Source organism: Phaenicophaeus curvirostris, chromosome 2 (genome assembly GCF_032191515.1).
Source record: "Phaenicophaeus curvirostris isolate KB17595 chromosome 2, BPBGC_Pcur_1.0, whole genome shotgun sequence".
Taxonomy (NCBI): domain Eukaryota; kingdom Metazoa; phylum Chordata; class Aves; order Cuculiformes; family Cuculidae; genus Phaenicophaeus; species Phaenicophaeus curvirostris.
Genome location: NC_091393.1, coordinates 117176042 through 117198925, shown reverse-complemented (window position 1 = coordinate 117198925; position 22884 = coordinate 117176042). Strand labels below are relative to the sequence as shown.

Genomic DNA, 22884 nt, shown 5'->3' with positions numbered 1-22884 from the left:
CAGTGATTCATTTGGGTGTTTGCTGTGACCACAAAAAACCAATTCAGGTTTCATAAACAATGGTTTGGTTCTGTTTGATGAACTTCACATTCCCGGCTACAGTGAGAACAGCGTTTCTATTACACTGGACTTGAACAGGCCCAGGAGTGATGGGAATGCTGCAGTCGCAGCATCTTTCTCTCTCCTGCCTGCTCCAGACTTTTCAGTGTAGGATTTCAAGCTGAGAGAGTTGGGGTTGTTCAGCCTGGAGAAGAGAAAGCTCCAGGGAGACCTTAGAGCAGCCTCCAGTACTGAAAGGGGCTCCAGGAAAGCTGGGAGGGGCTCTTGATCAGGGAGGGCAGGGGTAGGATGAGGGGAACAGTTTGAAGCTGTGTCTGTACCATCTACTGCTAATGTACACGTGAGCAGCAGCAGCAGGACCTTAGAGGATTGGGAAAAAATGAGGATGAGGAAAGCTTACTCCCAGCCTTGGCCTGGCACAGCCCTGAGAAAAATCATTGGTTAATCCTGAGAAAGTCCAAGGCAGATACCAGGGAGATTTGTGGCAATGTTTTTCCCACTGAAGCACAAATCTTATGAGGAACAGCTGAGGGACCTGGGGCTGTTTAGTCTGGAGAAGACTCTTTGCAGTTCCCGGAAAGGAGGTTGGAGCCAAGCAGGTGCTGGTCTCTTCTGCGGAACAAGTGACGAGAGGAAATGGCCTCAAGTTGTGCCAGGGGCGGTTTAGATTGGATTCTGGGAAGAATGTCTTCACAGAAAGAGTGGTGAAGCCCTGGCAGAGGCTGCCCAGGGCAGTAGTGGAGTCCCCATCCCTGGAGAGGTTCATAAACCGTGTGGCCATGACACCTGGGGACATGGTTTAGTCGTCACAGTGGGGCTGGGCTGATGGTTGGACTGGATGAGCTGAGAGATGTTTTCCAACTTTAATGATTCCGTGATTCTGTGTTTCTAACGTTGGGGCTCTTGCTCTGTTTTCAGATCCTGTGTGGCAACGCGTGACATCCATCTTTCCAGCTGGTTAATCCTCTTGCTTTGTCGTGCGTTCCAGGTCGGGGCGGATGGGTTGATGAAGCTGAGTGGCTCTGCGCTCAACAACGAGTTCTTCACGTCAGCTGCCCAAGGCTGGAAGGAGCGACTGTCAGAAGGTGAGACTTTCCTCACAAACCAAACACTGGAAGGCTCAAGGCCAGTCAATGTTGTGAGGAATGCGTAAGGAATGTTTTGTGGAGAAATTGGGGCAGTGGAGGGACTTCCTAAGTTGAGAGCTGTACAGCGCAGCCCCCAGGAGTAGAACACTGTGTGCTCCAGGTCATGGAGAGAGCTACAGGAAGGAGTTGAACTTAGCATGTGGAAAAATGAGCAGGGCTCTGGAAGAGATGACAAAAGAAGGAAAAATGTGTTTAAAATTTAGGTGACGTGGCAGCAGGGCTGTGTGGTTCTTGAGCTGTGGGAGCTAAGTAGAACCCAGTGTGGCGATCAGGAGGCAGTAAGTCATATTCTCAGGGCAATGCTCTTCATCCAGTTGGTGTGGCCAATCCTTTGTGCCACAGGTTTTTACTGAACCAATCCAGCCATTTACTGATCTGCTGGACTCCTGCACCTTCAACAGTCATTCGAACTATGAAGTGCTTAATTCCATGACCAGAAATGATCTGCAGATTCTTCAGAGAATGGCACTTAGGCAGGGTGTGTGTGCACAGGACATTGCGCTTGGGTAGCGACTCATATTCATTTAATAAGTGCTTGAAATGAGCCGGCAACGGGTGCTTGCAGCCCAGAAACCCAGCGGTGTCCTGGGCTGCATCCAAAGCAGTGGGACCAGCAGGGCCAGGGAGAGGATTCTGTCCCTCTGCTCTGCTCTGGTGAGATCCCACCTGGAGCCCTGCATCCAGTTCTAGAGTCCTCAGTACAGGAAGGACATGGATCTGTTGGAATGAGTCCAGTGGTGGCCACAAAATTGATCCAAGGGCTGGAGCACCTCTGGTATGAGACCAGGCTGAGCAGGTTGGGGTTGTTCAGCCTGGAGAAGAGAAGGCTCTGGGAGACCTTAGAGCAGCCTCCAGTACTGAAAGGGCTCCAGGAAAGCTGTGGAGGGGCTCTTGATCAGGGAGTGCAAGGATGGGATGAAGGGGAATGGTTTTCAGCTGCAAGAGGGGAGATTGAGATGAGATCTTAGGCAGAAATGTTTTCCTGTGAAGGTGGGGAGGCCCTGGCCCAGGTTGCCCAGGGCAGTGGTGGCTGCCCCATCCCTGGAGGTGTTCAAGGCCAGGTTGGATGGGGCTTGGAGCAACTTGGTCCAGTGGGAGGTGTCCCTACCCATGGTAGTTGGTTGGAACTGGATGGGCTTTGAGGTCCCTCCCAACCCAAACCATTCTGTGATTCAGAAAACAGCACTTAGGCAAGGCGTACATGCACATAACGGACATTTGGGTAGAGACTTGTATTCATTTAACAAGCACTTTTTCACACAAGGCATCTGTTGACAGCCAGAGGGGACGCTGACAGGGATGGGAGTTGTAGCTGTCAAACCCTTGGCCATCCATGACAAAGAGTGGGTGGCGGAGCCACAGCTCAGGAGAAATGCCGGAGCGCCCAGGCAGGGCTGTGGGATTGCAGCTGGGCAGGGCAGTCCTGAGCCAGCATCCTCCCCTCAGGTGGGAAGGCTCCTGGGATTGTCCTCATCCGTGTTATCCGCAGCTGTCTCAGAAGCGATGCTTTCTTGCCTTTTGCAGGTGAGTTTACGCCAGAAATGCAGTTAAGAATACGTCAAGAAATAGAAAAGGAGAAGAAGGTCGAGCTGTGGAAGGAGCGCTTTTTTGAGAGCTACTATGGTCAGAGGTAAGATGTTCAGCTGCTGCCTCTACCCTGGTCTTGCCTATCCGGATGCCCTTGTGGCTGCGTTTGTAGCCTGCTCCATCAGTAAATGTTACTGAAGCCTGGGAACGGTCTCCAGCTTCATGGAGCTACCCCAGAACTCAGAGCAATCCAGGTCAGGAGCGCTGTGTTTGCTCTTGTGGTTTCTGGTGCTTTGAGCAGCGTAGGCCTGTTTTTCATAGGCGAGGATGTCCTTTAGAGTTCCCATCCACACCTTCCCTGCTCCTCGCTGTGATACTTTGGACGCTTCCTCCTCAGGTCTGTCAGGATCCTGGAGGTCCCCGGGTGCTTGGTGGCTGAATGAACTCAGTTACTGGTGACATAGAATCCTGGCTGTTTCCCCACCTCCTCAGTCAGACACAGATTTGGTTCAGCTCCCAACTCTGCCAGTGCTGCCTTCTTTCGGCTCCAGGCTTTTCTCATCCCGATGCGCCACAGAGAGGATCGCAGGTCTCTGTGCCAATAACTGTGCTAAGAAACCTGGAAACAGAGACATGGAAAAAATCTCCTCGCCTGCCCTCTGACAGGCAGCTTTCACATCTCTCCTCCAACTGTTAGCCAGTTCCCTCCCACCCACCTTGGATGTTTCCACCCTCCACAGCATTCAGATTGTTGCCAGCCCTGGTTTTATCATTCTGTGGGCTGATAGGCCAGGTGAGCAGAGCAGGAGCACCACAAGGTGGGAATGCAAGTGATTCAGCAGCATTAGCAAAGAGCTTCACTCAGTGACCTCACCCTCTTCTCCCAGCACTAAATCAGAGTATAATCCTGCATGGGGCTCTGTGCTGAAGATAAAGGGGGCAGCCGTGTTCTGGAGAAGTTAGGGGACAGGGAATGACAGGACAGCAGGGAGGGTAATGCAGGTAGTAGCGGGGCTGCAGTTCTCTCCAGCTCTGGAGAGCTTGGCTGGTGGGAATCAATCCCGTAGCCGTCTCCATCAGGCTGGCTTCACTAGATTTTATGGGTTCCTCTTTGAGGAATACAGATTTGATCTTACGTGAGGAGGGATGCGTGATGTTAATCCTGGATCAAGCATCACTCCCAGCTTGTTGGTGATGGACAAAGCAGCAGTGCTGGCTCTGAGCTGAGGGCACATGGTGGCACTGTCCCTGTTCCTCTGGGAAAACTGGTGGGACTCTTTTTAGTGTCCCCTTCTGCAAATATTGCCGTAGGAGCTTTAGCCACCTGGAAGCTGCGTGGAGCTGTTCCCGTGCTGCAGAGATCTGTCTGTGGCAGCCAGTAAAGGGAATATCTGCCATTAGACAAATCCTTTTGGTTCACAGAGGCATAGAACTGCTTTGTTGGAAAAGACCTGTGAGATCATCAAGTCCAACCGTCCTTGTCCACTATTAAACCAGATCCCTGAGAACCTCATCCACTTATCTTTTAAACCCCTGCAGGCATGGGGACTCCACCACTGCCCTGCCCTCTGCCAGGGCTTCATCACTCTTTCAGTAAAGACATTTTTCCCAATATCCGATCTCCCCTGATGCAACTTGAGGCCATTTCCTCTTGTCCTACTGCTTGTTACCAACACGCACCTTTCAGGCAGTAGTAGACAGTGATAAGGCCTCCCCTCAGCCTCCTCTTCTCCAGGCTAAAGAGCCCCAGGTCCCTCTGCCGCTCCTTGTAAGACTTGTTCTCCAGCCACTTCACCAGCTTCACCGCTGGAAAGTCTGTCTCTGCTCAGAGGACTGGATCGAACCCGCATTCTGCATCGGTCACTCAGCTGTCATTAAACTCCGCTGTTCAGCTCTGTCTCAGACGGAAGGACTAACGACACCGCAGGCTTCCAGAGACCCTGGCATGGAGTTGGGCACACAAGGGGTGACTGTGCAAGGCGTGGGACACAGAGAATCCTCTTGGGTTCCCATTTTTGCAAGGATGTCTTACAAACTAAAGCTTCTGTTTCTGTTGACAGCTCTGGTTTGAGTCCTGAGGAGTCCAGGAGGCTGACGGCAAACACCAGCCCTGCCGAGGCAGTGGATCCAGCAGCCGAGGAGCCGAAGCGCACACCGGCCTCCCTGACACCACTGAAAGAGGAGGTTGCTCCTCCGTTAGAGCCCAAAGCACAAGTGATCCAGGAGGCACCCACGCCGAGAAAGGGAGGAGAGGAAAGGAGAGAGGCCGTGCAGCCCAAACCGGCCCGACCTGCGGAGGCCTCGGGTTCTCCAGGTGGGTGTGCGGTGAAGCTCAGCGAGCGTTCTCTCCCTGTGAAAGAGATTGTCCAAGGAGAATCCGTTCAGGAGAAACCACAAGCTGCCGCTAGCCAGAAGGCAGAAGAAGAGAGGAAGCCTGCTGCATCCAAGGAAGTGGCAGCGAAGGAGACCGTCAGTACCTCAGCTTTGGCCCCGAGCAAACCAAAGAGCCCCGAGGCAAGCGAAGTCAGAGCAAGTGTGAAAAGTCCAGTGAAAACTCCAGAAACACCGGAAAAGAAGCCTCCTGTAAGTGAAGACATGGAAGTCAGTGTTGAAGCCCATAAGAGGAAGTCAGAGAGTCGCGAAGAAGCTGCAACCACTCCCGAGAAGAAGCCGCGCCTGATGGAGACCTGTCAGCACCACCAGACATTTCAGGCCCAGCCTTCGTCCTTTCCTGCCGCTGGGGCCCCGGTGCCGCGAGTTCCCCCACTCAAGGTAAGGAGGAATGGGGACGGAGCCCAGGGCGCTGCAGCCCGTGGCCCTCACGGAAAGGCTTCCCCAGGCCTCGCTCTGTGTGTAAAGTGTCACCTGCACATTTCAGTGAGGGAAATGCTTGATCCAAAACCATGACAGCTGTTTGCTCTAGACCATCTAGAAACAGTGTGGTTCTCACTCACGCCAGCTGAACGCAGCGCAGCCAAGGTAGCAGGGAAAGGGAACGTCTCAATCCTAAAAGCCTGTTAGTTGCTGAGTTTTAGTGAGAACTGGCACGGGAAAGGAAACGGGCAATAAATCCCCACTAGGACAGGGCACCGAGTTGATCATAGACTAGAGCAGGCACACCAAGCACCACAAGATCGTGCACATCTCATTGTTTTCCTCAAATGAGGAACATAAGGGATTTCTCCAAAGGGATTTCTCCAAAATTACAGCTGTTTCTCTAAGTCTACAATAGTAAATACTTAAGTTCTTCAGTCTGAGGGTGAAATCACTTTGAGACATGATTTAGCAGGCACGGTGGGGTTGGGCTGACAGTTGGGCTGGATGAGCTTAGAGGTCTTCTCCAAACTCAATGATTCCATGAAATGTTCCTTATGTCTCAGCTGTGCTTCTCTTCTCCTCTGCTCCAGATTCCCTTTTCCAGGATCTCCCAGATGCCATTTCCTGCGGGCCAGGTCTCTCCCAGGGCTCGCCTCCTGCTCTCGCTCACCAGTCCAGGAAGAACAGGGGCCAGAACCCTGGCGGACATCAAGGCCAAGGCCCAGCAGGCCAAGGCTCAGAGAGCAGCAGCCGCTGCCGCTGCTGCCGCCGCTGCTGCTGCCACCTCAACAGCAGGAGCCGTCCCGGGGCCCGGCCCAGGGGGTGGTGGGGGCCTGCCAGGTGGTGGGGGAGGCAAGAGCGACGCAGCCGCCGGCGGAACTGGAACCGGAGGGAATGCACTGGAACTGGCAGGAGCTGGAAGCGGGGGAGGTTCGAGAAGGTTTCTTCCCCACTCCCAAACGGAGAGCCAGGCCACAGCCCGGGCACCACCGCACAATCCTTCTGGAGCACAACTACAGCAAATATCCGCTCTGCAGCCCACAAGTCCAGCCGGCAGTGCCGGCATCAGCTGCACCTCTCCAGCAGCACCGGCATTAGGGAGAGCCAGCCGGCCGAACCCGAGCCTCCCCAGTGTGGCTGCACATCGGGATTCGGGTTTCCCAAACACGGGCAGCAGAGCCAAGCAAGAGGAAGCACCTTCTGCTCCTGCGGGTCCCCACCAGGCCTGTGGAGCATCAGCTGCCAGGGAGGGAGCAGCCTGTCCCGCGGCATCCGGAGCAGATCCCAGCACAGACCTAACCAAGGGACTCCCTGCGGCCTTTGGTGGCACCAGCTCTGACGTTCCGACAAGCAAATCTCCATCCCCTCCGATTTCCTCGCTGACACCTGCCAGCTCGGAAGCCCAGGCCGGGGGTGCAGTCACATCCGCTCCGTCCGTCCCACCCTCCAACGCACCATCCGGGGCGCCCGGCCTTAAACCTCCTGCAGGTTTGAGCTGCGCGGCCTTCCCAAAGCTGAGCTCCAGCATTCCCGCTAACAACCCTTTGGTCACCCAGCTTCTTCAGGGCAAGAATGTCCCTTTAGAGCAAATCCTGCCGAAGCCTCTCACCAAAGCTGAGGTGAAAACTGCCCCGTTAGCTTCTCCTGAAGAAAAAGGGGCGGCGGCAGCACCCGGTGCTGTGAGCGGAGCTGGGAACGGAGCTCAGAGTGGGGAAAGACAATCAAGTTTACCCACACAGCAGCTCGGGAAGATCTTTTGCCAGAACAGGCCCCTGCCTCACATTCCAAGGACCTTTCCGCTCCCCTCGGGAAAGGACCCCGGTCTTGAGCGGCCGCAGTGCCATGAGGCGCTGAGCAAAACAACCCAAGAGCAGATCCTCCAGACTCTCATCAAGAGGGTCCAGAAGCAGAATCTGTTGCCGGTCCTTCAACCTTCACAGCTGAACCTCCCACACTCAGGTTTCCAGTTGGAAAACAGCTCCCCCAGCCAGCGATTCATGCTGGGTTTTGTGGGCAGGAGGACGTCCAAGCCTGCCATGTCTGGTCATTATCTGCTCAACATCTCCACCTATGGCCGTGGCTCGGAGAGTTTGAGGAGAAGCTTCTTGAACCCCGAAAGTCGCACATGCCTGAACAGCCCTGTGGATGCTCCGAGACCAGAATATGGAGAGTGTGAGGAGATGCCTGGTGACAGCAGCAGCAGTGAGGAAGGAGAGGTAGATGATGAGAGCATCGGTGATGAACGTGAATGTGTCAGTGTCAAAGAGGAGCCCCAGGCAGCTCAGGCTTCTGCTCAGTGTGAAAAGGAGAAGGTATCGCATGGCATAAATTCTTCAGATTACAACACCCTCACTAAAAAGGGAGTAAAGACGGAAGCAGCCGCGTCCCAGCAAGCAGCAGGCAACAAGGAGAACGTTCAGGTCTTGGATGGAACCATGCTAGCGCGAGGTTTCATTCAAGCTGCTCAAGAGCAAATGGCACATGCGATGAGAGGGAAAACGCCCAGCAATTCGGAGCTTTTCAGCACTTCCGTCCGGTCCTCAGACTCTGCGCAGCAGCAGCCTCTGTTGCTCTCTCCTCCACACCCTCCGAAGCTCTCGGGCAGCGCTGCAGCACAGCTCCTTGGGCCCAGTTACAGCGGCATGATAAACGTCTCCACCTCCCCGGACATGAACCAAGGGTCCCTCATGACCGGGCTGTCGGAATGCAATCAGTTGTCCAGCAGCATGGGGAACGTCATGTCCTTCTCCGTGACTGTCACCACCATTCCCACCAGCCAAGCTATGAACTCCGGCACCCACGGTCAGTCCATCCCCGTTCAAGCCTTCGCAGAAGACAGCAGCATGGAGGATTCCCCCTCCAAGTGCTACTGCAGATTGAAAGCCATGATCATGTGCAAGGGCTGCGGTGCCTTCTGCCATGACGACTGCATCGGCCCCTCTAAGCTCTGTGTCTCCTGCCTCGTCGTGCGGTAACCGGGATGGGAAGGGGGGAAGAGGATGGCTTGGTTTGGGGGTCGCTTTCGGGAGTACCTTGGGAAGAAACAGGAATTTACTGCCTTGCACAAGAGACACGTTACTGAATCAGGAACACAGAGTAGCGTTCTTCTTTCATTAAAGAAAGAGCACCTTGTATAGTGAGTCGAAATCGAGCTCAACTGCGTGAATTGTGACAAGAGTTTGCACTTAAGGAATTCTGTAAATATCTCACATTATTTTGTTTAAAAGTATTTTTTCAGTCTTTTAGGAGTTTGCGTTGGGCTGGCGCTGCCGCTCACTGCCCCCAGCCTGCTGTCCGGCGCATTTGCCGAGCTCTGCTCCTGATGGGGGAATCGACCCCGGCAAAACCTTGGCCTTTGGTCTTCTCTGGGCAAAGAGGAGAACTGGATAACCAAGAACCGAAGCGCTTGTACTGTCTGATCCCAGAGCACCAGAGCAGGAGCCCTGCGGGGCTCCCTTCGCTGCTCTCCCTTTCAGCTGGAATTTCCCGGTGCTGGAAGGTGTTAGCGTTGCGTCAGCCGTTCTGGCAGCTGCCTTTCACTCGTGCCGGGCTGATTCCAGAGGCGCGCTGGGTTGTGCAATACTGGCCGGTGGCTTTGATGTGCAGGTCCTCTCCTTTTCGAGGAGTTGCAGTATTTAAGGAAGGCGGTGACTCGATTTGCCACTGGGAAATACTGAATAAAAGCAACTGCACTAACCATAGGATCCCAGAAATTCCCTAAAGCAACTCAGTAGCCGTGATTCCCGGTGACGCCAGGAATCATTTATAGCAGAGATCGCAAATGTGTGCTGAACTGCATCTCATTTCCAACTGTCAGGACTCGGCAGACGCTTCCGTAGGCGTTTTGCAGGAGGGGGAAGGTGCCGTCCCATGGACCCGCCGGCTGTGACAGCACACGGCGCAAGAGAAGCGCACTGCACGTCACCCTCGGGCGTGCTCTTCCCAAGGAAGTTTCCCATGCTCATCCCAACCTTCATGCCAGTCCGGCGTCTCCGGTTTCCATAGATTTTATATTTAGCTAAGCGTAGAAAGCAGAAAGCCAGTGTCCTGCTGGGCCTTGCCATTAGCCCACTGGGGTGTCTGTGTTCCCAAATGCCAAATGAGGCTGGGCTCTGCAGCTGGGGAAGGGGCGGCTCCGCTCCCTGTGCCTGATCAGGGGATCCCGATGGTGATGCTCATCCTCACTTCCGCTGTGCACAGATTTGTTCACTGGGGTTAACTGAAATTAAAGCAGTTACAGACTGGCTCTCAGCCAGAGCTGACAGTGGGCCGGCTAAGGAAGCACGTGCCAGTCTGGATTATGACATGTCGCATCACCACCAGGATCCGAGTGCTCCTTCTCTTCTGAAACAACATTGGGTTCACTCATCGCGTCCAGTCATGTTGCTGTTGGGGTGGGTTGAGCCATGCTGCATCCCAGTCAGGGAACAGATCTGCCTATCTTTGTGATGGAAAAGCACTGAATTCACTTTTAATCCAAAGGCCTTTTTAAGATGAAGCAATATTAGCAGGTGGGACAGCGGTTGCTTGAGCTGGGTCCTCAGCCTTTCTTCCTTCTTCCCGTCCGGCTGTCCTCCTGTTTCCCCCTTGCCCTCTCCCTCGCCACGGGTAGCAGTCAGGAATGACTGCCCATGAAGCCGTCTGTATTTGGTATTGATAAGAGAGTTGCAGACTCAGTCGTATCCTTATAGAACCGTTTCCTTCCTGGCCGGCATCCTCCGGAGCAGGGTTGGTGTGCAGGAGGCAGCAAGAGCTGCGCCGCATCTTGGTCTCCATGTTGCTCATCTCTGACTCCTTAGGGAGCAGTGACCCAGTGGTGGAGAGGATTTGAGTACTAGAAATAAAGTCCATTTTCCTAATTGATAACTGAAATCTCAAAGAAAACCCCTACGCAAAACTACCCCAAGTTTTTCCATCGCATTTCTGCGTGCTGGCAGTGATCAGAGCCCAGGAACAGCCCCGCTTTGTGCACAGTCCCCCGGTGGGGTAGAGCAGCAGATGCAGGTTGGCTGCTCCCGTTGCATCCCCAGGCGCGGTGACAGGGATAACCTGGATTCCTGGGCTGAGGTGTGCACTGGCACGGCTCCAGGCAGTATCGCATCACTGCCTCCATCCATCTCCTGTTCTGTACAAGGAGTTTCCACCATCTTCTTAGGTGTGAAGTGGTTCTGAGCTGCGTACCTGGGGGAGCTGATAACAGAGGGCAGGGCCGATCCGTTCCTCGTTCGCTCCAGCCTTGTCTGGGCATGGAAGAAGTTACAGCAGTGGGATCCTTCGAGAGATGCACTTATTCCCATCTGAGACAGCTTCCCTAGAATAATCCCAATTAAAGGTTGTTGGGGTTATAAACTGGACTGAAGAAGTCATCTTTCCCTCAGATAAGAGGTTTTGCTGGTGTAGCTGGATCCATTTGGCTCCCACCTTGCCTTTTGTCAGGGCGTTTTTAGTCTGATGAGGCTGTTCAGGACAGAGAAGGAGCTGAGGATGGAGCAGAAGGCTGGGCGCTGCTGACTTGTTCGTAGCGCTCACAGACTTTTCTGCCAGCTGCCGCTTGCCAGGGCTGTTCCGTTGCTCCAGGCAGCATTTTCTAAACCATCACTACCTTGGCTGTGGTTCCAGCTTGTTCCTCCCTTTGGATTTTGCAAGCATCCTCTGTCGTGCGTGGGTTGTTTCCTGTGCCACAGGCACCTATGAAGTGCAGGGAGCTGCCGTTTCCCGAGCTGCACACGACTACGCCGATCTCTGTGGCTCCCGCCCTGCACGGGACAGCACAGGCACCTTGCGTGGGACTTGGAAGTTTACAGCTCTGTTCAGTGCCTTAGTTGTATTTTAATGGATCAGCACTTTCCTCGGGCTACTTTTATCCCATTTCTTTTTAAGAGAATAACTTCTTTTAGCTGCACGTCTTTGATTTTGACACACGCTGCGAGCTACTGGGGGCAGCTTGATGGAATGGTCTCCAGGGGTTGCAGGAGGGCATTATATAGTTTGGAGTGACTTGGAGCGCTGGGGCTCCGTATCATAATTGCTGTTAGCCCAGGCCAACATAAAACCTCGGGAGCCATGTGTTCTGCAGTGCTGGGTACAGAGAGAAGAGTTTTAGACAGGGGAAATGCTGCAGCCTGTGTGGGACTGATCCCTGCGTGGCTCAGCCCACTGCTGCCTCTCTGCTGAGGCTCCGCTGGCAGTCGCCGCTCTTCTCATCAGCCGACGTTCCCACTGTTCCTTCCAGCAGGATAATAACCTGCCTTCACACTGGATTTATCAATAGAAGTGATGTCGTGGCATGGTTTGAAGCATTAGACTGGTTCTCCGGCTTGCAGCGCTACAGTAAATGCTGCCATAAAGCCTCGGGATGAAAGGTTCTCAGTGTTTGTGGCAGCAAAAGCAACTGGAGTCGGAGAAGATTCTCGAATTTAAACCTTCCCCTTTAGGCCACATCCAAGTCTTGCAGCACAGGAACCAGAAGTACAGCCTGATCTGTGGAATTCAGGTTCCCAGTGCAAACCCCAGCACGAGTTGTGGCAGTGGAGCAGCAAGTGTGGCTTTCTGAAGGAGCTGAGGTTTGGAGACTGGCAGCACAGCGAGGGAGCATTAGATGCAGTTTTACCGTCCCTTCTTAAATCAAAAGGAAAGAGCAGGACACGCAGTTAACACCGGGCAGCAGAGCTGGGTCTTTGCTTCGGGGTAAGAAACAGTGGAAAGGGTGGCACATTCCCGGTCAAGTTGTTTTTCACTCGGGAGCTTTGTGTGGGCTCAGTTGTTGGAAGGAACCGCAGCCGTCAGCTTCTGACGTGCCACGGTGGCTCCACCGGCTTCAGGAGGTGGCGGAGGGTGCGGGAGGAGGTGGATGGTGCTCGGCTCTCCCGGCCAGGGTCGGCGGGGCTGGCACTGTCCTGAGCTTCCTGAATCCCATGGCTGAAACGGTGGCTGCGGGAGGGAAGGGCGCTGAGCAGGGATGAGCTGCTGCAGGGGGGAGAAGGGCATTCCCAGGATCCTGCTGGGTGCAGCAAACCAGGGGCCAGGCCCCTGCAGTGGCTCCCAGCAGGATCTCTGGGGGGAACAGCTGGAGCACCTCTGGGATGGTCTCTCCAGAACTGTCTTTGTTACCTAGGATGTTTTTTAATGCTATACGTTTGATAGAAGCAAAGAGCGATTTTAAGAGCTTACAGTAATATATTTTAAGTAATATATATTTTAGTACCTGTAAAAAGCAACGGACAAAGGCTGGGGGGGGTGGCCTCGAAACAGGGTACTGGGAGCGTGGGGTTCTCAGCCAGGACGAGAACAGCTCTGCGAGCCAGAGAGCAGGAACGATGCCATTTGTTCCATTAATGCAATAAAAATGGGAATTCTTAGCAAGAAGAAACCCAATGCTGTTCACCAGGGGCTTTTCTGGTTGCGACAACCGGCCTGGAAACAGCTTTGAAGATTCTAAACCTTTGTCTGTCTTTTGCCTTTTTAAAAGGGACTTAAATTGGAATAGAGGGTATGTACAGAAAAATCAAGTTGACACCATTTTAAAATGTATTTTTACACAAATAATATAGAAAAATCATATTTTACCTAAGAATTTTAAGTATTTGAAATGTGTATATATATACTGTATGTATTTCATATATTCTTTATTTTACATTTTCGATGTATTAAAAGTATTTGCGCTGGCTGGGTTTGAGCATGTGATGGTGTTTAAAGAAAGGAAAAGCAAAGGAGAGGGAGAGAGGAGGGGAGACTCGCACGGCTGCAGGGGAGCAGAGCCAGCAGTTCGGGAGCAAATGGATTGTGGGAGAGTTTAGAGGATTTGGAGGATACAGAACATTCTTCAGCCCTGTTTGTGATTCTGTTAATATCCGTTCATGTTGCTGCATAACCCCCTGAATGACCCATTGGGAGAGGAGAAGTGGAGGGGGATTGTCTACAGGCATCACAGCCGGGATGTGTGGAGACAGGCTGGAACTGGTGCTGCTCACCCACACCACCACCAGAAACCACTCAATCCTGCTGTGCTACTGGAATTCTAGTAAATAGCTGGATTTCTGCTGCGAGCATCTTAGGACGCTCACAGGGAATTCCAGTGGTGCATCAGAAGTCAACAGTTGTCAAGAAACACTATCAAGGCAGGGGTTTGTTCTTTACATTGTAGGAATTCGGGTGAAAATCTCCCTATAGAGGATGCTCCGTCTTTGCAGCTATCGGGGATTCTCACCGGGAATGGGATCGTAGCGATGCTCCTCTTGAGCAGCGATTATCCGGACACACACGCTGCAGAGCAGGTCGCCAGCCAAGGGGAGCAGATCGGGAGGGTGCAGCGCTGTGGGGTTCAGCCGCGATGCGCAGCGCTGTGTCCCAGTTTCCCCTGCCTCCGGGCACTGCTCCATGGAGCTGTGTATTGGAATAAACAGCATCCACTGCTTGAGACGAAGGGAGCTGCAGCCTGGGAATTGCTGGCCGAGGTTCCGCATTGGTAGAGAGAACACGGATCCCTGCTGAGAGCGGGGCAGCCCCACAGCGCAGCAGCCCTGTACTTCCCTCATCCTCTTTCCCATGCCCAGTTTGGCTTAGGTGGATCTCAAATGAGATTTACGCCGTTCCACTTACTCCAGCCGGCAGCTGCAGGAATTTCATACACAAACCAGAGGTGTTTGCAGCAGGTCTGGTGCTGGGACGTACAGGGCAGGGAACTGTGGAGGAAGAAGAGGCATTAATGAGTCAGGCTTTAAAAGAACAAACCCGCAACCTGAAAAGGCAGGGGCTGAGACTGTTCTACTGCCAGAATTATTATCAGAGTCCCTTGAAAAAGCAGAACGTGGCCCCGAGTGCTCAGGCCAAACCTGCCATCGCCAGGGGGAGGGGGCTTCCACTCTGTAAAGGCTGCACTGTAGGAAACACCACTGTTCAGGGGGTGCACTCGGAATCCGTCCACAGCTGTGTGTGCGCCCACAGCTGAGCGGGAGCCCAGCTTCATCCCAGTCTCCTGTGATGCTCAACCCTGCAGTTACCCCAGACCCAAGATGGAATTACAGCTTGGGTGTTTGTTTTCCTATTTAAGGTTGGATGCAACCCGCAATAGCAATGTGTTCTGAGCTGCTGCACTTTTTAAACAAACATTTCTGTCCCCTGGTACTGCTGCATCTCCTGTTCCTTCCTGTCTCTGCTTCAAACTGAAACCCAGCTGGTCCCTCAAACCATTCAGTTCAGGCTTCCCTGATGCTGCATTATAGATTTTATATGGGAGGAGCTGGGCCACGAGTGGAGCTTGCAGAGGCCAGGCTGCCGGGATCCTCCCGGGCTAGTGCCGGTGCTGGGAGTGACCCAGCCGGAGGGCAACGCGCTGTGGGTGCCGCAGGACTGTGCCCAGCTAACAGGGTCACAGCTGTGCCATCTGTGTGGCTGCTCGGCCCACCTGAGCTGCGAGGGGACAGCGGTACCTGAGCCTCAGGGGCAGAGGATTTGGCAACAACTCCTTTATCCCATGTCCAGAGGGGTTTTTAAGACTCACCCACAAGCGACGACTGCGCTCCTTCCATTACCGCAGATCTCCTGGGCCGTTGTAAGCCCAGACCGCATCACTGTCCACCTGCAACGTCAAATTTAAATAAGAAATGCAGCGAGGTTTGCACAGAAAAAGCAATTGTAGTTCAGGAACGTAACTGCTGTGCATTTCAAATCTGCGGGGCTCATGCCAGCCAAGAGCGATACGGCAGGGCTTGGCTGCGCGTTTGGCAAAGGGGCTTTGTCACCCAGCTTTTACGCGTTCTGCTTTACAAGATTCCACCTTGGCTCCTCACCAGCATCGCGAGGGAGCTGAGGCGAGCGGAAGCCAGCCTGTTCCTACCTGGTCGCACGAGGATCCGTGTGCCCGTAGGAGACAGCACTTTGACAAGCAAAGCCTGCCCTCTGGCTTCTGTCTTAGTGCGAATCCTGTCCCTCTCCCTCTCACCTATTTTTGTCATGTAAAACTACCTGCTTTATAAATGAATGTAAAATACAGTAGTTCAGCACATGGACAAATGTGTATTTTATCTCAATGTTTCCTTTTATGGTCAATAAAAAGCATATGATTTTATGGTCGTCAGTGCTGATGTGGTTTTTTCCATTACCACCTTTACTCTTTCAAGGGACTCTGAGGGATGACAGCGAACGGCGCTGCTCCGGCTTTGTAAGCCATGGGCATCTGTAAAATTTCTTCTACAGGTTTCAAAGGGAAAACCGGGGTTTAATTCTCAGCCCCAATAAACATCCTGCAGTTCACAGAATCATTAAGGTTGGGAAAGCCCTCTCAGCTCACCCAGTCCAACCATCAGCACAACCCCACCGTGCTGACCAAACCATGTCCCCAGGTGTCACGGCCACACATAGAATCGTTTGAAAACGACCTTTGAGATCATTGAGTCCAACCGTACCGTCCACTGCTAAACCAGATCCCTGAGCACCTGATCCACCCGTCTTTTAAACCCCTCCAGGGATGGGGACTCTACCAGTGCCTTGGGCAGCCTCTGCCAGTGCCCTGCTGGTCAGACCACCATGCAGGATGCTCAGAATTACCCGAAGGATGCTGAGGAGAGCAGTGCTGGGGCTGGAGCTGACATTTTTACACTAAAATACATCAGATGCCCAACTGTTTCAACAGTTAAACAGTTCCATCAAATCCCAGTGCCGATCCCTACGTCCTGCTGCTATTTAATTTCCCGGTGTAGACGCAGCCAGCAGAAACAACCCTCCACAGCGCTCTGGCAAATCCAGTTCTGCCACTGCCTGACCCTGGGATTCAGGAGAAAAACGCTGTACGATCATTTGCACACACATGGCTCAGAATAAAAATTAATGCAGCACTAGCCAGGGGGTCTAAGCAGCACTTTTTTCCCTCTCATTTTTCTGTTCCTTCATGACAAAGTGCCTCCCTCCCACGCACGTGGAATGTCAGCAGTCCCTCCTCTCCACATGCCGGGTAAGAAGCCTGTTTCTTTCCTGCAGGCACAGGAAATATTTTGCAGCAGGAACCGTGGCATTTCCACACAGGGAGGCTGCCCGCACAGCCTGGAACAGATGCCCGTCCTGTCCCAACTTCTCCAGGAAACGTTCCTGAACCAGTCGCTGCTGCGGCTCTTTGTACGACACTTGGTTGCCAGCAAGCCAAGCTGAGCCATAGCTGATTGCTATGCAGGAGCATTATCCAGCCGGACACAGATGGTCAGAGAATGGAGCAGGGAGATTGCTGTTTGAAGAACGTGCGGTTCCTGTGGTGGGGGAAGCTGTCAGACACAGCAGGGTGCCCTGAGAAGACTCCCCAAGTGTCCAAGTGACACATCCTTGAGATGCACATTTCCTACCAAGCCAAAGCCGCCTCCTAGCACGCAAAGGCTGTGAAGATACAACCAGAGCAAGGCAAGACAGGGGTAAGGTACGACACCAGGCTTCAACTGCCAATGGAGGGTCCTGCAGACAGCTCCGGCCATGGATGTGGAGAAGAGGAGGCTGCGGGGAGACCTTAGAGCAACCTCCCAGTACTGAAAGGGGCTCCAGGAGAGCTGGGGAGGGGCGTTTTGTGAACAATGGCATGGAGTGGGATGCAAAGGCAGAACACTGGGTTTCAGGAAGACCAGAGCTGCATTGTACTGATAATTTCTCACATCTCTTGCATGTGTGACACAAGGTTTTGGTGGTGTCTGTCAATAACAGATCAGTTCTTCCTGCTGGAAGAGCTCAGTCTGTTCTGATGCCGTGAAAAGCCAGACTCAATAATCATGACAATCTGATTATTAAGGTATGCAATGCCGGGCATGCAGGAGACTGCTTCACCTAATGTGCGTGCAACGTCCAGTACAATTCACAAAGGCGATATACAGTCAAAGCATAAATAATCATCACTTTTACTGGAACAGCGGTGTCTATTATAATCAGTTCCTGAGATTTATTTACATTTACATTTATTTACACTTACATTTATTTACACGTGCTCTGCTCTCTGGGGGCCTCCTTCAGGGGTCTCAGGATGAAGGCCATAGATCTTCCTCACAGATGAACGTCTCAACTCTCCTTCTTGCACACACTGTTAGACTCTTTGGGCATCTCTTCAAGGTTGCATCTAGTCCTAGCTGGTTCTTCTTTCTCCTATCATTGTGCTAGTCCCTGTTATCTGCCTTAATTAGATACGGTCACATTCTTTCCCATTCCTTTTAACAGCAGTCTTCCTACAGTTTCTCATTTAAGAATAAGTATCCAGGCACAGGCGAGCTATTAGTTATTATTGATTGTAATGCTATATTTTAGTTCTAAGATCACAAAACCTAGACATAACAGTCAATGATATAATTGAACTTATAATAAATAATCTTGGCTGCTGGATGAGGGAAAGGCTGTGGATGTGGTCTTCCTAGACTCCAGCAAAGCCTTTGACACAGTTTCTCACAGCATTCTGCTTCGGAAACTGTCAGCCTCTGGCCTGGACAGGCGCACACTCTCCTGGGTGGAAAACTGGTTGGCTGGCCGGGCCCAGAGAGTGGTGGGAAATGGTGCAAAATCCAGCTGGAGGCCAGTGACAAGTGGGGTTCCCCAGGGCTCAGGGCTGGGTCCAGCCCTGTTCAATGTCTTTATCAATGACCTGGATGAAGGCATCGAGTGCACCCTTAGCAAGTTTGCGGACGACACTAAGCTGGGTGGAAGTGTTGATCTGCTGGAGGGCAGGGAGGCTCCAAAGGGATCTGAACAGGCTGGACCGCTGGGCTGAGTCCAGTGGGATGAGGTTTAACAAGGCCAAATGCCGGGTCCTGCACTTGGGGCACAACAACCCTGTGCAGCTACAGACTAGGAGAAGTCTGGCTGGAAAGCTGCCTGGAGGAGAGGGACGTGGGGGTGTTGGTTGACAGCGACTGACCACGAGCCAGCAGTGGCCCAGGTGGCCAAGAAGGCCAATGGCATCTTGGCTTGGATCAGAAACGGCGTGACCAGCAGGTCCAGGGAGGTTCTTCTCCCTCTGGACTCGGCACTGGTGAGACCGCTCCTCGAATCCTGTGTTCAGTTCTGGGCCCCTCACCACAAGAAGGATGTTGAGGCTCTGGAGCGAGTCCAGAGAAGAGCAACGAAGCTGGTGAGGGGGCTGGAGAACAGGCCTGATGAGGAACGGCTGAGAGAGCTGGGGGTGTTTAGCCTGGAGAAGAGGAGGCTGAGGGGAGACCTCATTGCTCTCTACAACTGCCTGAAAGGAGGTTGTGGAGAGGAGGGAGCTGGGCTCTTCTCCCAAGTGACAGGGGACAGGACGAGAGGGAATGGCCTCAAGCTCCACCAGGGAAGGTTCAGGCTGGACATTAGGAAAAAATCTTTCACAGAAAGGGTCATTGGGCACTGGCAGAGGCTGCCCAGGGAGGGGGTTGAGTCACCTTCCCTGGAGGGGTTTAAGGGACGGGTGGACGAGGTGCTGAGGGACATGGTTTAGTGTTTGATAGGAATGGTTGGACTCGATGATCCGGTGGGTCTCTTCCAACCTGGTGATTCTATGATTCTATGATTCTATTCAGTTCCCACAGGTGCCTGCGCCTCAGCCCTGCGCGTCTGCCTGCATCTCCCCATCCTGGAGGTGTTCAAGGTCAGGCTGGACGGGGCTTGGAGCGCCCTGGTGCAGTGGGAGGTGTCCCTGCCCGTGGCGAGGGGAGGAACTAGATCAGCTTCGAGCTCCGTGAGGGACTCGGCCACCCGTCCCTGTCAGGGAGCCTCGCGCCCCGAGAAGGCGGGAGCGCGAGGGGCGGTGCTGGCCGCTGATTGGCTGGCGGGCGCGCGCGCTGCACGGCTCCGGCTGACGATTGGCTGAGCGCCGCGAGGCGGGCTCTGCGCCTCGGGCGCTGATTGGCTGCCTCGGCACCGGGGGGCGGGGCGGGGCGTGGAGCGCGCAGAGAGCTGAGCTCACGCGCAGAGCAGCGCCCGCCTCGTGATTGGTGGCCGGGCGCAGCGGGGGGGCGGGGACTGAGTTTCTCCGCTTGCTGATTGGCTGCCCGAGGGGCGGGGCCGTGGCGGCCGCGCTCTCCGATTGGCCGGCGGGCGCGCGGCGATTGGGGAGCGGGGCGGCTGAGGAGACCGGTCGCCCGGGGCTGCGGAGCTGGCGGGGAGCGGCGGCCCCGGCCCGGAGGTGCGTGCCCGGCGGGGCCCTCAGGGGACCCTCAGGGGACCGGGCGACCCCGCGTCGAGGAGGAGAGCGGAGCGGCCTCTGGCAGCGAGATAGGGGAGCCACCGGGCCCGGGAACTGCGGCCTGGGCTGGGCACGGGGGGTGCGGGCCGCGCTCCTTTGGCGAGGAGGGGAGCCCGCGGGGTGGTCCGAGCATCTCCCGCAGGAGGCCGGGCTGGGAGAGCTGGGGTTGTGCAGCCTGGAGAGGAGACGGCTGTAGGGAGACCTTAGAGCAGCCTCCAGGATCAAAAGGGGCGCCAGAAAAGCTGGGGAGGGGCTCTTGGTCAGGGAGGGCAGGGATGGGATGAGGGGAATGGTTTTCAGCTGAAGAGGGGAGACTGAGATGAGATCTTAGGCAGAAATGTTTTCCTGTGAGGGTGGGGAGGCCCTGGCCCAGGTTGCCCAGAGCAGTGGTGGCTGCCCCATCCCTGGAGGTGTTCAAGGCCGGGTTGGATGGGGCTTGGAGCAACCTGATGCAGTGGGAGGTGTCCCTGCCCATGGCAGGGGGTTTGCCCTAATATGGTCTTAGTGCCCTTATATGGTCAGATTGCCCTAATATGGTCGATGTGTCCTTATATGGTAAATGTGCCCTTATATGGTCAGTCTGCCCTTTTATAGTCAATTTGCCCTAATATGGTCAATGATAAGACACCCCCCCCCCCCCCCGTACTTCCCGGCTGCAGTACCGTCTGCGGCCACTATGTGGCCGCAGTGAGCCCCCGCGCCATTCATTCCTATGACACGTTCCCAGCCAATGAGAGCCGGGCCCGGCGCTGCTGGTGCCGCCGCCTTCTGATTGGCCGCCGCTCTGTGAGTGACGCGCGGCTCCGCCAACGGGAGCGCTCGCTCCGGTTCCGCCCCCCTCGCCCCCTTTTAGCGCTTATTGGCTGGCTGGGTGCGAGCCGCGGCTCCTCAGCCAATGGGAGCGCTCGCTCGGGGCCCTCCCCGCGATGCTCCAGCCCCGCTGCGCCCAGAGGAGCCGCGAGGAGCCGGGCCGAGCCAAGGTGATATCCGAATTCTGTGTCTGTCTTGAAAACAAACTTGGTTTTAACGCCCCCCACCATCTTTTTAGGTTGCCTTTAAATGTTTGGAGAAGGAGCCGAGCCCAGGGGAGCGGACGCTGCTGTGGGAGGCTTCTCAGCGTGATTCAGGTAACGTGCTTGGTCGTGGCTGCCTGCAGGGTCGGTTTTAAAAACTCGCGTGGTTGTTTTTCATTGCCAGTTTTGTTCACGTTCATCACTTATATGGAAACTTGGCGTTTATGGTGAACGTTAGGCACGCAGTAGCGTTGTACGTGAGGTGCTGGACGTGTAAAAGCATCTTGTGTGAGAGCAATCCTGTGTTTCCAAACCCCAACCCATTATCTTCTCCTTCAACAGCTCCCTTGACTGGGAGAGGTGAAGCTAGTGGATGTTCTTATAGAGCCCTTGGAGACCCTCAGTGGTGCAGGAGCCCCTGTGTAGGGGTAGCCCCAGGAATGGGCTGGGGAGCTCAGAGATACTTGGAAAGTTATTGAAAATGCGTATTTTGTAGAATCTGAGTTATTAAAGTTAAAATCCGGCCAGTAGTGATGTGTTGGTGCCCGTTAAAAGTGCTTTCTGCTTTCGGTTTTCTTTCCTCGTCCTGGTTCCCCAAACAGAGGGCATCATCATTAGGAAAAAATTCTTCACAGAAAGGGTCATTGGGCACTGGCAGAGGCTGCCCAGGGAGGGGGTTGAGTCACCTTCCCTGGAGGTGTTTAAGGCACGAGTGGACGAGGTGCTAAGGGGAATGGTTTAGTGTTTGGTAGGAATGGTTGGACTCGATGATATGGCGGGTCTCTTCCAACCTGGTTATTCTATGATTCTATCTATTCTCTGTCTGGTGTGGTTGCCTGGTGACAAAAGATTCCATGTGGCTGAACCAGGGGCTCAGAAAGTCCGAAGGCTCAGTTCTGGACTGTAAAAGTTGGGATATGCTGAACTGAAGAATTGTTTTCTTCCCCTGCCCTGCTTCTTTTCCCTGATTAAGTGTGGATGATCTGCCACTGCTGGATGATGCCATGAGGAGCACCCCAAGGAACGGAGGTGACCCAAATGCTTTGGTCCAAGACTGTTGCTTTTTGTGGTTCTTCATCTCCAGAGGATATTTTGAGTAGAAGGGGACTTTAGATAAGTGAGCAAACACGGAGACTTCTTTTTTGGGAGTCTGGGTAGGAGACTGAGACTCGCATCAGAACTGGTATGTGTTTTCCAAAGGCTCTCCGTGGCCTACACTGCAGCCTTTCTTGAAGCTGTTCTCCAGACGGGCCAGTTCCTGCCATGTTACCAGCAATACCTTTTGTCTGACACTTAAATCCTTGGCTTTCATCTGTCTGGGATGCTGGGAGGCTTAGGATGGACATTAGGAAAAAATTCTTCACAGAAAGGGTCATTGGGCACTGGAACAGGCTACCCAGGGAGGTGGTTGAGTCACCTTCCCTGGAGGTGTTTAAGGGACGGGTGGACGAGGTGCTGAGGGGCATGGTTTAGTGTTTGATAGGAATGGTTGGACTCGATGATCCGATGGGTCTCTTCCAACCTGGTTATTCTATGATTCCATGATTCTATGATTCCAGGGGCATCTTGCTGTGGTCATTGCCTTGACCGTGTTGGTCCTTTTTAAACCCTCTCTGGGTTTCTGCTCCTTACCATTATCACCCACAGGATTCCTGTCTTAGTTTTGTAGCTGGTTGAGGATTCATGCCTAGGAAGGGAGCTTCCCACTCCGGTGTCTGGGATGCCAGAGTTTGTTGCCGTCTAATTTCGTGACCTTATATTTAAGAAGGCACATCCAGCAGAACTCTGTGTACGTGCATTATCACACCCACCCGTTTTTGCCGTGAGGAATATAGAACCCGTGCCAGCATTGTCCCAGACTCCTGCTATTGCTTCCATTCTTAGGCCATAGGTTCTTGAGAGTGGTAAATTCCTTTGTGTTGTTGCGTTGTGACTAATGCACGCCAGCCTCTGGTTTATCACAGAATGTTGCAGTGATCTAGGTTTTAGGAAGTTAAGTGATTACTGCTACAAAAAACTTTGGGAGAAGCTGTAAGGCAAGGACAAGGGCTTTTCTAATATCATAAAGGCATCGTTTTCCTACTAGTCTAATTATACTGCATACTTCGTGCCACAGGGCAACATGAGGAGTGGTTCTTTG

The 22884-nt window shown here is 53.7% G+C and overlaps 2 protein-coding genes across 14 annotated transcripts in view; both read left to right on the top strand.

Moving 5' to 3' along the window:
* The window catches only part of ASXL2 (ASXL transcriptional regulator 2), a 64753-nt gene extending 55351 nt beyond the window's left edge, over nucleotides 1-9402 (top strand). For both annotated transcript variants that reach the window (XM_069850610.1, XM_069850611.1), the window contains 4 exons: nucleotides 1049-1145; nucleotides 2733-2838; nucleotides 4796-5507; nucleotides 6143-9402. In XM_069850610.1, coding sequence (XP_069706711.1) covers nucleotides 1049-1145; nucleotides 2733-2838; nucleotides 4796-5507; nucleotides 6143-8527 — 3300 coding nt within the window. In that variant the 3' untranslated portion in view covers nucleotides 8528-9402. The remainder of the gene's footprint in view (nucleotides 1-1048; nucleotides 1146-2732; nucleotides 2839-4795; nucleotides 5508-6142) is intronic.
* Nucleotides 9403-20696: 11294 nt separating this feature from the next.
* DTNB (dystrobrevin beta) overlaps nucleotides 20697-22884 on the top strand; it is a 148555-nt gene continuing 146367 nt past the window's right edge. For 5 of the 12 annotated variants that reach the window (XR_011336830.1, XR_011336831.1, XM_069850655.1 and 2 more), the window contains exon 1: nucleotides 20703-20858. The gene's annotated coding sequence lies outside the window, so the exon portion shown is untranslated. Of the gene's footprint in view, nucleotides 20859-22884 lie in introns of all 12 variants that reach the window. The other 7 variants (XM_069850654.1, XM_069850653.1, XM_069850651.1 and 4 more) reach the window with 3 other exon arrangements.